Raw genomic sequence first — 13,828 nt, 5'->3', positions numbered from 1 at the left:
GAGGCAGAGAAGGCTGTGTGAAGATGGTGGCAGAGACGAGGGATGTGGCCACAAGTCCAATGACACTGGAGCCCCCAGAAGCTTGGAGATGCAGGAAGGACCCTCCCCTGAAGCCTCTGGAGGGTGTGGGGCCCTGCAACACCTTGGGTTTGGACTTCTGGATTCCAGAATGTGAGGATAAATCCCTCCAGTTTAAGTCTCCCAGTCTGTGGTCCTCTGTCACAGCTGCCCCAGCCAACAGCCCCCTTCTCAACTCCATCCTCGTTCTTCTCCCTCGTCCTGTGTCCTTACATGCCACTTTTGAGCTGATGACCCACAGATTGGTTTTTCCAGGCCTAGGTGTCAGCTATGTCCTTGGCCCCCCACTTTGCCAGTTCCTTCCTTTCCTGCTGTCCCATCACCAAGCCCAGCTCGGGACGCCTGCTATCCGTCCTCGAGGCATATCCATCCTGTGTCCCTACAGCTCACTGCTCTTGATCTCCGTCTCTCCACTTCTCTGATATTTGCTGTTACTCCTATGTTCTCCCAACCTTTGGTGGCACTGGCATCCTCGGTGGCCTTGGCTTGTAGACACATCACCCCAGTCTCTGCCCCCACCTTCACATGGGGCTTCCCTGTGTGTCTGTGCCCAATGTCCCCTTCATATAAGGACACCAGTCATGTTGGATTAGGGCCACCCCACTCACCCTAATTACATCTACAAAAACCCCATTTCCTAAATAAGGTCCCGTTCTGAGACCAGGGTGGGGGCGGCGGTCAGGACTTCTACATGTGAATCTGGAGGGTACAGTGCCTGGTTTCTCTCTGCAGGTCTGGTTTCCTTCCCATGGTGGCAAAATGTCCTGTGGAGTAACAGATTGCCACCTCCCTCCTGTGTCTGTGTGTGGGGTCCAACCTCTGCCACCGACTTTCCCCGGGAGCCCTGGGGTGTGTGGTTCTCCAGCTGGGCCGTTCTCTGTAAGACAGTCATCGCTAGTCCAGCTATGCTCACCGTTACTTTTCATTTATGGCAAGCAAACTGTTTTTTCATTTTCTGCTAATTTCCTTTTTCAAATGAAAATTGTTTAATGTGAAGAAAAGTTGATTTAAAAGAAAAACCTGAAGGAAACTGCACTGCTGTGGTGTGTGGACGTGGCATGAGGACAGGGCCACCCAGGGTGCACAGACAGGGGCCGCGCCCGTGGGACTGGGGTGGCCCATCAGTGAAACCTGCCACCCCAATGACAGGACCCAGGTTCAGGTGCACAAGTTGGTCCTGGTCTTATTCTGCTGGAGGCCATATGCACTGGGGGTACTTCATGGGGGGAAGGCCCAAGTGGGGAAACACCCCCACACACACACACACATACATGCCACAAACAGCCCCTGGGAGGCTTGGTCTGCTGAATAAAGGATGTGTTTACTTCCAGAATATTTTCACGTAACAAAAACCACTACAACGTAACAAAGGTGCCAAGTACAGCAAGGCAGAGGGGGTGCTGTGGGCAAGTCCAGGCGTTCGTCCTGCACCTGGTTAACTGGCTCTGTCACCATTGGTATCAGTCATGACAAGATCCAGCCCAAGGTTAGTGCAGCACGGGCCTCTGGCAATCACAGGAGGCTGGCTTGGGGGCGTTACGGGGGACCAGGAGACTCCAGGCTTGCGTTTTCCATCCAGGAGGCCTTGTCCTTTGGAGACCCAGGCCCGGGTGCTTCCTCAGGGACCATGGCCACCTTTGGACACCACGTGGCATTCAGCACAAGAAACCAAAGCAAGCGTGGGTGTGAAAGCATGTTCCGGCCATGCCGGGCTTCTGAAAAGGCTGGCAGCCCAGCAGGGTGCCAGGGTCGGGTCACTCTCCTGCCCCGGGAGCGGGTAGCCAGGAGCCGAGGGGCAGTGTTCCTGGAAGCCTGGCCATGAGGGCTGATAGGCCACCAGGACATCTTTCTTGGACCATATAAGCGCAAAGGTGCTGTAGAGATGCCCACGTGACATCTGGTGTCCCCATCTCAAAAGGAGCTAGAAGAATCGGGGTAAGACAAGTGACAGGGTTTGGATTCCTCAGTAAGGCACAGAGACTTGTCACGTCTTGTTTCCTCCCAAAGGCCATTCTGAGAAACATGGTCTCCTGTTTCCACATCCAGAAGAGGGCCGTGTGGATCACAGCCCGAGCAGCCCAGCACTCAGGCCTTGGGGTGGCAGTGACCACAGGCCCACATGCACTCTGCTGAGATACTTGTTTTCTTGTTTGCACAATGTGGGGAAGAGGCCAAACACCCCACCAAAGGATTCTGTCCCAGGTTTCAGAGTCCTGGCCAGGTTCCCGGCATGGGCGTAACCAGCCAGGTGCAAGTTTGAACACCCGTTACGAGGGGAGAGTAACCGTGGGCAGGAAGGTTGGAGGTGAGCTGGCTAATGACCCTGCACATGGCTGAGGACCCAGTGCGGAGTGACTGGAGCAGACGGACAAGGAGAAGCTGAGATCATGACACTGAGGCAGTGAGTTGGCCTCTGGCCGTCCCCATGGACTCATCCATGAGCCCCTGGCTGCAGGTGGGGGGACTTAAGAGGACCAAAATATTGAGGACTCGACCATACATCAAGTTCCTGCGCTGCCAGCAGGGGACGGGAACTTGGTGCTGAGAAGGGCCCCCTCTTCCTGGGCACTGGGAGGGGCAGGATGGGGTGAACGTGAGAAGCTCTTCTCAGCATCATCAGCCCTGGGAGGGAGGGCTGCCGGCCTGTTTCTGACTTCCAGGGGAGACCAGGAGTCAGCCCTCTGATACCCCGAGGGGAGAGAATGTGGCTGTTGCAGTGGACGTCATGGTGACCAAACATTTTTAGGAGTAAGAGGGGTATCCTTCTACCAGACGGCAGGGGCTGGCCTGCTTCTGGGCATTGCTTGCAAGGAGCTCCACTTTTGGACGTGAGATGAGCATGGGCATGGGTTCCCCAAGAGTCGCAGAGGTCTGGGGTCATAGCTGGGGGAGCTCCTGGTGGCCACTAACATGGGCTGCCTCCTGGCTGGGGTGAGGGGCCTACCCGCCACCTGGGAGGGACAGGGGACAGATGCTTAGAGCCTCAGTGGACCCAGCGGGGCTGCAGGAGTGGATGGGGAGGAGGAGGTGGGCCGGTAGGGGTAGGCAGGTGGCAGGGCCGGTCAGCTCCCTCTAAGGCCACTGGCTGCCACTGGCCGGGTAGCTGGGTACAGTGGGGTACTCGGGCAGGCTGTTCCCTGAGAAGTTGTTGAATTGGGCCTCCCGAGATGGAGGGTTCTTCCAAGTGCCTGTGCTCCACTCTGTCTGTGCCTTCTGGAAGCTTCCACCAGTTCCCCGGTAGATCCTGTGTACCTGCAGGGCCGAGGGAGAGAGCAGAGAACAGACATCAGTGCATCTGTGAGTGACAGAGAGGCCACTCATGGTTAAGGTGAATTACAAAAGCCACAGAATGGTCGTTGTGGAAACATTAGAAAACACAGAAGCCAAGATGGTGGCCTTACAAAGCTGCACCCCGGGCCGCAGGCCCTGGTGGCTCTCAGTGCCGACCTCCGCTGCCCTAAGCAGCCCACTAGTGCGTGTCCTGGAAAGGGGCTCACACTGCCGCAGGTTAGGGTTCTGCTTCTCCCTGCAGACAGCCCCCACCAACACCTACCACCTCACAGGCAGCTCTGGGCACTCTCGAGCAGTGCCTGGCATGGAGACACCCGCCGGGAACTTATATGACGATGACTAAAACGGCCTCCCAGCAGGGGACCATCAGGCCCTGGCCCCTGCATGTGGCACACAGCCATCCTTGAGTGCTAGCGATGGTCTCCGCAGCAGAGCGCCCTGGGGATGGACCACCCACTCCCTCCCCATCATCCAGAAGGGCTGTGCCTCTGGGAACACTGGGCTATACTATTTCTAGAAATCCTGGCAAATTCAATACTGACAAAATGGCACTTTGTTTTAGCTCAAAGCTCTTGATTACTAGTGAAATTGAACAGTTGCGTTTTCCGAAGGAATGTCTTTCTTCTTCTGTACAACTATAATCCCAACAAATCTCCAAACCTGAGGTGGCCCTGTGGACCCTGACAGAGGGGTCATCTGTCCCTTTGTTTTGGGGGCACTCACTCCATTGTGAGCCCACAAAACCCCTCTCTCCTATGCCTGTGGGTGTTCAAGGCTTGTAGTTCTCGTTCTATGACGTTCGCCACTGAGTGGAAGCTGCTGGTGGACGCACAGTCAGCTCGCCCGTGGACTTTGCCCTGGAATTTCACGGACACTGACCATGGGATCTCCAAGTATGTTCATGGTTTCTGTTGATCTTTCCCTTCAGACTGTCCACACAGCTGAAAGGATGTTGGGGTGCAGATATGGGGGAGCCAAGCATTCCTTTGTCCTCACTGACTGCCAAGTACACTGACTGAATCCAGCCTCAACGCAGGCTGGAACAGCTAGAACCACATGGCAAGGAGGCTGGGAGGGACCCCAAACCCAGCTCTAAAAATCCTGGCCACCCTGCAGCCCAGTGCAGCTGGCTGCCCTGAGCAGCGCACTTGCATGTACAGCCAAGATGGCCCTCTCTCGGCGGGTGGGAGGGGCGTGTGCGCTGCCAGCCTCGTCGTCTCCCTTGGCCTTCACGTGGCTCTGGGATAGCCCACACATGGCCGATGCCTCTGGGACTACGGGGCAGATGTTTCTCGCTGGAAGTCCCCACACATCTGGAGTGGTGCCATACAGGGGAGCTTTCTGTGACGGTGCAGACAGTCGATGTAAAGCCACCAGCCCCCACGGCCACTGAGCACTTAATATTTCGTTTAATTTTACTTAATTTAACTGCAAATGGCAAGATGTGGCCAATGATGCCCAAATCAGGCGGCGTGGGCGACACTTTTGGACGTGTGTGTGCTGAGGGCTCTGGTAGACAGCAACCCCCAAGGCAGGCGCAATTATTGGCGGCCCACACTGAGCCATGTCCCCAAGGCCTTCCTCTTTGGAAGGCTGCCGTGCATGGGACAGGCAGGGTCTTGCCCGGAGCAGTCGAGGGTCTAGACTGTGAGAGGGTCTTCCTTGCTAATGGTGATCACGTCATTTCCCAGACACTCAGTCTCTTGTTCCTGAAACGGGGATAAGGCGAGTCCCCAGGGCCAGGAGGGTCAAGTGACAGGACACATGGGAAGAAGCTGGATGTCTTGGGACCCAGAGGACTTACCTTCATGATCACAATGGCCATCATGGCGGATGACATGGTGAACATGATGGCCGGAAGCAGCATGACCACGGCGGCCCCGACACTCTCCTTGAAGAACCCAATCGCTGCCAGCCAACCACTGCAAGGGGCAAGAGAGAGTGTGGGTGCCAGTACATCTGCCAGACAAGGGACCACTATCCTTCACATGTAAAGAGCTCCCAAAAACCAATGAGAAAAAGATAAACGACCCAGAGATGTGGACAATTCGTACAAGGACTTCCAAAGTAACAATAAACTCACAAAATGATGCTCAAACCCACCAACGAAGACATGTAAGTGACAACAAGGATCGTGCCCGCCAACGTCGTGTGTGAGGGAAGGGACACACGAACACACTCTCTTAGTACTGGTGTACACCCTTTTTGGAGCGAAATGGCAAAATCTATACAAAGCCTTAAATGTCCCGCCTCCTACCCCAACGATTCTACGTCTAAAACTTGTTTGGAATCACGAAAAGCTGGGTGTGCCCTCCCTGTGCCCTGACTGGGAATGACGCTGGGAAGTCATGCTACAGCCACATAACACAATACTAAGGAGAGATTAAAAAATAAGAGGGAGGACAGGAAGTTGAAGCTCAGTCAGCACAGCAGGGTCCTAGGAAACCGGTGCATCATCGGCCTGCGCAAGGAAGCATATCCGTCCACTCATCCATGATTGCTTCTTGGAGGCGGAGGCAGGAAACATGGTATTTTTGAGAATTATTTTTTCTTAATAAGTAATAAAACCACATGGCTCAAGAGTCAGGAAACTTAATATTCAATAAACAATCTCTCTCCTGCCGACCCCCTCCCTGGCCCAAAGAGAACCAATGTGATATGTCTGTTATGGAGCCTTCCATAGAGAGCTTAGAAAAACGTGTGTGTGCACCCAGGGACATGTGAACAAAGTACCCATCCCCGCTCTGTGAAACAAGGGGAAATTCTATGCACACTGCTTTGCACTGAGGGGTGTGAGCAAAGACGGGCAGCGGAGAGCTCGGGTGGGCACTGAGTGGAATGGACAGACAGCTGGGGCTTGGCCAGGTGGGGCGGTGCCCTCAGACTCCTGGGAGGGGAGGAGGAGCTGGCTCTCCTGGGGGATCGTCACTTTGGGGACAAGTGATCTCCCACCAGAACTGGGGCCCCAGAACAAGGGACAGCTAGTCTCTGGGGAGGGTGTATGTACCACAGTGGGAACGTAGAACAGGGAGCCCCTCAGCACCAGTCTCCCAGACCTGCCCAGGCGTGAGCTAGCAGCCACCTCTTCCCAGAGAACAAGCTCATTTACAACCCAGGATGACGTCACTCAGAGCAGCGGTTAATAAACTGGCCTTGATCAGTGACAAATGGGTGAGTGAGCCTGCTGCACCCCAACTGTATCTAGAAAGGCCAAGGTGTGCAGTGCGGGGAGCAGGGAGAATGGATAGAGGCCTGGTGGCGGAGGGCAGGGCTAGGGTGGGGACAATGGGGTGCCAGGTGCTCCCCCAGAGCCACTCAGCCAGGAGCTCGAGCAGCTAGAAGCAGGGGGAGGGGGACAGAACTTGCAAAAGGACAGCAGAGGGACACAGCCTGAAAAATCTATGGGCAAGTTAAAGTAGTTACCATGTCACCCAGCAATGCCACCACTGCTGTGTACACCCAAAAAAAATGAATATACACACTCACATAGAAATGTGTAGAAATTTCACAGCAGCACTAACAGCAGCAAAAAAGTACAAACGACCCAAGTGTCCATCAGCGGGCGATGGACAAGCACAGTGTGTTCCGTCAACACACGGGAGTGTCACTCGGTCATGAAAAGGAGACGCTGACACTCACCACACGTGGATGGACCTTCAACACACGGTGCTCATGAGAGAAGCCAGACACACAAGGACTCACAGTGTGTGATTCCACTTATGGGAAATGTCCAGAACAGGCGTGTCCACAGACAGGACGTGGATTCGTGGTTGTCAGGGGTTGGGGAGGGGGATGGGTAGATGACTGCTGATGGGGATAAGGTTTCCTTTTGTGGTGATGGAATGTTCTAGAACTAGACAGAGGTACTGGTTGCACAACCTGTGGGGGTACTAAAAATACTGAATTGTACACTTCAAGGGTGAATTTCTGGTCTGTGGAGCGTATCTCAATAAAGCTATTACTGGAAAAACCCCAACATGGGACACCCCACAGGACGGTTGAGCCCACAGATCAGGGAGAGCTGGAGAGACACCAACCCACTGAAACAGGCACTGCTCGCCTGGGTCTGATGTGAACACACTGCTAAAATGACATTAAATTAATGCCACACAGAATCCTGAGCAGAAAAAGGTATTCGTGGAAACGCAGAAGTGCAAATAGAGCCTGTCGTCCAGCTGTCAGGCTGAGGGGTGAGACAAGCACTTGGTCCCGTCTCTATACCCTCCGTAAACCTCAAAATCCCCAAGGTTAAAAGGTGACTTCAAAAGGAACAAGAAATGTGAGACAGCATGAGCACTTCTGAGCACCTGAGAGTATGAAGGGCCAACTGTGGGTGTCGTAGGGGTGAGATCACATCACAGTTACATACACATATCATATGGTCACATGTTCTAAGCGTCCTTTTTCTTTATAGATTCACAGGGCAGTGTTTGCTGAGGAGACCAGACATCTGGTGTGCAGGGAGTGACAGGTCCCCAGGTCACAGGATGGCTGGAGCGGGTGACCGTGACAGGGGCGCTCCTGAGAGCATCTCCTCTGCTTGGAGACGAGCCTGACGGTCTCCACAGCAAACTGTTCCTACTGGTCCTTGCTCCTGCCCCACAGGCAGCCCCACAGGAGCCTGTGGTCTGCCTGCCCCCTGGTGGTGAGCTGTGGGACTGCCAGTCACGTTGGGCCAGGAGGGCAAGACCCAGGAAGGGGGCAAGTGCAGGCTAGCAGAGCTGTGGCTGGTTGGGGGTCTCCACATTGAGCCCCGAGGAGGCCAAGGGGCTGAGCACAGTGTCCTCAATGCCCCTGTGCAGAGCCCAGAGGTCTGAGTGCAGGAACAATCAAAGACACCGGAGCCAGGAGGGGCTGCTGGCCACACACTCGAGGGAGTGACAGGGCCTTGGACACCAGTCTTGCACCGCGTCCGTAGCCTCGTCTGTGGGTGGGAGTCAACACGTGGAGGTGCCCAGGCCCCACCTGCACAAGCAGCATCCGTGTCTTATCTCTCGCTTCCTCCTCCTAATCGCACAGAAAAGGGAAACACCAACAGGCCCTTCCCTGAGGTCCCCTGCTGCTTAGCACCCGTCCCCTGCCTTGTTCAGCCCCCAAGGAAGTTGTTCCCATCTGCCCAGTGTGGAAACCAAGGCGGTGGAGGCACCAGGCAGAAAAGAGCTTGAACAGAGGCCTGAGGCCAAGACCTCGGAAAGGCTGGCTTGCAAGGCTGGCCCTCGTGATGTCTGGAAGTGCACTTGGGGGGCTCCTACCACCCTCACTGACAGGGGGGCTCCCTGGCCCTAAACGGTGTGTGCAAACACGTGGTTCACACTGACCACCCACTCTTCCTGGAGTCTGGGATCTCGCACATGCCAGGCCCCTGGTGAGAACCGTGGGCGCTGCCTGGGTCCCTGGGAGCCCCCTGCGGACCGTACCTCACACACACCGTCATGTCTCGTTTTGGGGGAATTAACCAAATTCTGTGGTTATCCACCAGGAGAGCTTGCGTGGTCTCTGGGCCTCACCCCACGTGCCTTTTCCCTCAGCTCATCTTGCTCTGTCCTAATTCTGTAGAAACTCCAGCCGTGAGGACAACCACTGCTGAGTCCTGGGGTCCTCCTCGTGAATATAAGCACCCGGGGGTGGTCTTAGGGACCCTGAGACAATACCTAACCAATCCTCCAGACCCAGGTCTGGGAGGTCATCAGCCAAGAAGAAACCCAGTACTCAGGGTCTAGGCAGAGCTCATGTGCTCAGCATGGGGGAGGGAGCAGTGTCAGGAAGACTCAGGCAGACGCATTCTGGAAATGAACTTGGGTGAAAAGCAGATGATTTCGAGAGTCCATGCAGAGAAGGGCAGAAGACGTAGCAGGAAAAGAACCATAAGGGAGGAGCTGAGGGGAGAGGCTGAAGAGGCCATGGAAACCCACACAGCCTCAAGGAACAAAAGAGTGTGTGTGGCTTCCCACTGCTGAGGACAGACCATGGTGGCGCTGCCAGTGGCCAAAGGAAAGAGTGACAGGGAGGAAACCCACGGAAATCACGGCAAGAGGGTGCCTCAAACCAAGACCCAGAAAACACCACAAGTGGAGCGAGAGGACCAGAGGACATGATACAAGGGAAGGTCCCTGAATCGGGGGCTCTGACTGCACAGACAGAATGACTCCCAATGTCCTAAGAAAACGCAACAAAGCACGCTGGGACAATCCTGAGCTGCACGCACACGAAGATCCAGCCAGATGTTCCTGCCCAACGCTGGATGCCAGACACCACCTGTGGTTGCTAAGCAACAGTCCTGATGGTGCCCCCGTCCCAGTCCTCGGGCCTGCGAACGTGTCACCTCACGTGGCTGAGGGACTTTGCACGTGGATTAAGTCAGGGCCCCCGAGATGGGGACGACCCTGGATTCCAGGGGGCCCAGTGTCATCACCGGGTCCTCATAAGAGGGACGCAGGAGGCTCAGAGTCAGAGACATGGAAGAGGCTGCACTGCTGGCTGTGATGATGGAGGAGGGGCCACGAGCCAGGGACGCGGTGCCTCTAGAAGCTGGAACAGGCCGGAAACGGTTCTCCCGGGGCCTCTGGAAGGACCGGCTCTGCCCGCACCTGGGTTTAGCCCCGAGAGGCCTGTGTGGACTCCAGACCCAAAAATTGGAGAGGAGAAATGTGTTTCACTTTAAGTCACTGAATTTGGAGTGCTTTGTTACCGCAGCCATGGAAACCTCATGATACCCCACCAAGCAAACAGGACACCAGCTCTCTCTTAATGGTGCTGGCTCACACCTCCCGGGCTCCTGTGACCAGTGTGGCCACGGACCACACATTCACCAGCAGAGTGCCACACACGCCCAGGCATGTCCTCAAAGTGTTTACGGGAGCAGGAAGCCAACTTCTGCTCTCCTTCAGTCGTCAGGAGCTGGGGTCTGTGTTACAGCGCTCAGCCCACACCGACCAACACACATAACTACTCACGTGTATAGTCAATGCGTCACCAACTTACCAGGCGCCCCATCCCGAGAAGCCGATGGCCTGGATGACGGTCAGGACAAACTGGGCTCCGAAGATGAAGAAAAACGTCATGAAATTAAAGGAGCTGTCGGCCCTGGAGAAGGAAACGCCTGTTAACGCTGGCCCTGGCCACTCAGGCATCATGACCCAGAGGAAGACCTGAGGCAGGGGCAGCAGGACAGGGAAATCCCCTTCCTCAGGTGTGTCCACGCGCACAAATTACTGCATGCACTCACACAGAATCTGACCACGTGGTCAGATTCTCAGGGGCCTAAACACGGTCCCTCTGAGAAGATGCTGCACCCCAAGGAAGTCCAGAGGGTCCTCACCCAGGCTGTTTCCAGTTCGATGAAAGAGGAGGGGGCAGGGAAGCATTTGGTCATGCGGGACTGCTCCCTGGCGGTCCCCGTGGCCTGCTGTGTACAGTGCTCCTGTGCGAGGCTGCTCCAGGCAGCCTGCCCTCCAGTGATGGCCCCTTTTAGCTTCAGCAAATATGAGTGGGTGTCAGGTTCTTGTCCCCTCAGGGACCCTTTCTGACTCATGAGAGTCTGGGGTTTAGGGACCATTTGAGGCAAATGGTGCAGCCTGAGTAGTAGGGGCTGGCGGGGGGCATATGTCCACAGCAGCAGGATTCACGAAGGCCAAAGATAGGAACAGCCGCCATCCACACACGGGAGTGTCACTCAGCCGTGAAAAGGAGGGAGGTGTGACACTCCCCACAACGTGGATGGACCTTGAACACACGGGGCTCATGAGAGAAGCCAGACACACACGGCCACACAGTGTGTGATTCCACTTACATGAAATGTTCGAAAGAGGCACATCCACAGACAGGAAGTGGGTTCATGGTTGATGGGGGCTGGGGGAGACTGCTGATGGGGATGGGGCTTCTTTTGGGATGGTGAAAATGTTTTGGAATTATAGGTGACGGTTGTATAACAGTCTAGAAACAATGAATTGTGAGGTTGATGAATTGTGTGGAATGGAAAGTATAACTCAATAGTTATTAAAAGACACAACACAATAGGCAGCAGTGGGCCAGTCTGCAGACCCTGACACAAGCTGTCATCCAAACTGGAGAGGAGAGTGGGATGCTTTCTAACATCTGGGCCAGGGTAACAGGGGCAGACCAGGCACAGGTCCTGGGTGTGGGGATCGGCACACAGCCGAGCTCTGCATCTGGGCAGTGTCCGGCTTATCAGTTTGAGTACACTTTCCACCATCAGACTCGCCTTGACGCCCCACAAGGCACTGACCATGCCTCCACTTACCGGAAGGCCTTATAGGCAGGCCGGAACCAGCACACGTAGCCGCAGGGGGAGAAGAGCAACAGCCACACCAGGGCCAGGCCGAAGTTGGATCCTGAGCCACCGCCGATCCACCAGGCCAGGCAGGCGACGAGGTTGACCCCCAGGGTGGCACAGTAGACTGTGGATGGGAGGCAAGGAGGCTAAGCCGGGTCGGCAGGGCACGGGCACTGGGACACCTCTGCCTCACTGCGCAGGCGCCATGGGCCAGAGGGCTCAGGTGACACAGGTTCCCACAGAGCCAGCCCACCTACTCCGCCCCCCACACCATGCCACCTCCAGGACCAATTTTATCAGGGAGAAGATTTGTAGATTACAGAAGCCTCAAGCTCCCACAGACCAAGGACTGGGAGCTTTGTGGCCAGGGCTGGCCCGGGCCTGGGTCTCTGCGGGGGTGCAGAGAGGCCCCCCCACCCCTGGCCCACAGCACCCCGCCACTCACACAGCCACAGTCGGTAAATCCTCTTCACTAGGACCTGGTGCTCAATGGGGATCTCATCTGAGAAGTTCTGATAGAAACAGGGCTTCAGCGGGATGAAGCTGGGCAGCGGCGGGAAGTTGTTCTTCTCTGCAAGGATAGAGCACAGGGGCTAAGCCAGCTGGGGCCCCTCAGCAAGGGCTCTAGAGACGCACGACCTGTCCCGGGACATGTTGCCTCATGTGGCCGAGGGACTTTGCAGGTGGGATTAAGTCAGGGCCCCCGAGATGGGGATGACCCTGGATTCCAGGGGGCCCAGTGTCATCACCGGGTCCTCATAAGAGGGACGCAGGAGGCTCAGAGTCAGAGACATGGAAGAGGCTGCACTGCTGGCTGTGATGATGGAGGAGGGGCCACGAGCCAGGGACGCGGTGCCTCTAGAAGCTGGAACAGACCGGAAACGGTTCTCCCGGGGCCTCTGGAAGGACCAACCCTGCCCGCACCTGGGTTTAGCCCCGAGAGGCCCGTGTGGGACTCCTGACTCCAGGACTCTATGATGATAATTTCTCTTTAAGTCACTACATTTGTCATGATTTCTTGGAACCATCACAGGAAACACACAGATTCAGTGGCACAGCCCAGATGCTGTTAACACCTATGTCTTCAGGGAGGGTTCTGGCACTTAGAATGTGTGAGTTTCCTGGGGCTGCTGTAACAAATGGTTTAAAACAACAGAGATTTATTCTTTCACAATCTGGAGGCCAGAGGCCTGAGATCAAGATGTCACAGGCCCCGCTCCCTCCCAAGTCCGTAGGGGAGGGTCCTTCCTGCCTCTTCCGGCTTCTGGGGGCTCTAAGAGTCCCTGGGGTGGTGACGTCACCCCGTGTCTGCCTCCATGGTCACGTGGCCTCTCCCTGTGTATCTGTCCAAATTTCCAAATTTCCCTCTTCCTAGAAGGACACCTGCCACTGGATTAAAAACACCCTATTCCAGAGTGACCGCATTTTAATACACCTATAAAGACCCTATTTGCAAATGAGGTCCCATTCCCAGTTACCGGGGCTCGGGACTTGAACATGTCTTTCTGGGACCACAATTTGACCAACAGCAGTGTGACATCAGTGCTGCCCTGTCACCTTTCAGGTACCTTCATGCACCCGTGCTGCTGCAGGGCAGCTTCCTGAGCACCTGCCAGGGTGACAACGGACAACACAGATGGAGGGAGCCCTGTCCTCAGACTGCTGTCCCAGCCAGAGAAGGGAGAGCACCGACAAGCACCATGACAAACGGTGTACTGAAACATGCCAAGTGCTGTAAAGAACCACTGGAGCAGCTGGGGGCCACCAGGGATGATGCTGGGGCTTGGTTAGCTGTGACTTCAGAGAGCACGGTCAGCGCGGGCCTCACTCAAAGGGTGGCATTTGAACGAAAACTTGAAGAGGTGAAGACGGGAGTGCAGCGGATTCTGGGGGAGGTGCTGCCAGCGCAAAGACCCTAGGGTGAGTGCCTGCCCATCTAGGAGCAAGGAGCTCAGGGGCTGAAGGACAGAGCAGGTGGGTCAGCGACACCTTGCTGACCACTGAGCAGCCTCAGGCATTACCGAGTGACAAGGGGGAGGGAGAGTCCTGAGCTTGCTGGCTGGATGTCTCGGTGATGAGACCATGAGAGGTGGGGCTTCTGGCCTCCTGCCCTCCCAGTGAGCAGGCCTTCAGGGGGTCTCCTAGCATGGACACAGCCTGCTACAC

The 13,828-nt window shown here is 55.8% G+C and overlaps 1 protein-coding gene across 1 annotated transcript; it reads right to left on the bottom strand.

Moving 5' to 3' along the window:
- Positions 1-1,378: 1,378 nt before the first annotated feature.
- On the bottom strand, positions 1,379-12,463 carry SCAMP4 (secretory carrier membrane protein 4). The gene is made up of 5 exons (XM_019743983.3): positions 12,108-12,463; positions 11,630-11,786; positions 10,351-10,452; positions 5,174-5,291; positions 1,379-3,330 (listed from the first exon to the last, which is right to left on the bottom strand). Exons 3-5 carry the CDS (start codon positions 10,428-10,430, stop codon positions 3,151-3,153), a joined length of 378 nt encoding a protein of 125 aa, XP_019599542.2. The 5' UTR covers positions 10,431-10,452; positions 11,630-11,786; positions 12,108-12,463; the 3' UTR covers positions 1,379-3,150.
- Positions 12,464-13,828: the final 1,365 nt, after the last annotated feature.

Source organism: Rhinolophus sinicus, chromosome 15 (assembly GCF_057876585.1).
Source record: "Rhinolophus sinicus isolate RSI-liver-muscle chromosome 15, RSI-T2T, whole genome shotgun sequence".
NCBI classification, from domain to species: Eukaryota; Metazoa; Chordata; class Mammalia; order Chiroptera; family Rhinolophidae; genus Rhinolophus; species Rhinolophus sinicus.
This window is presented reverse-complemented; position numbering and strand designations above follow the sequence as displayed.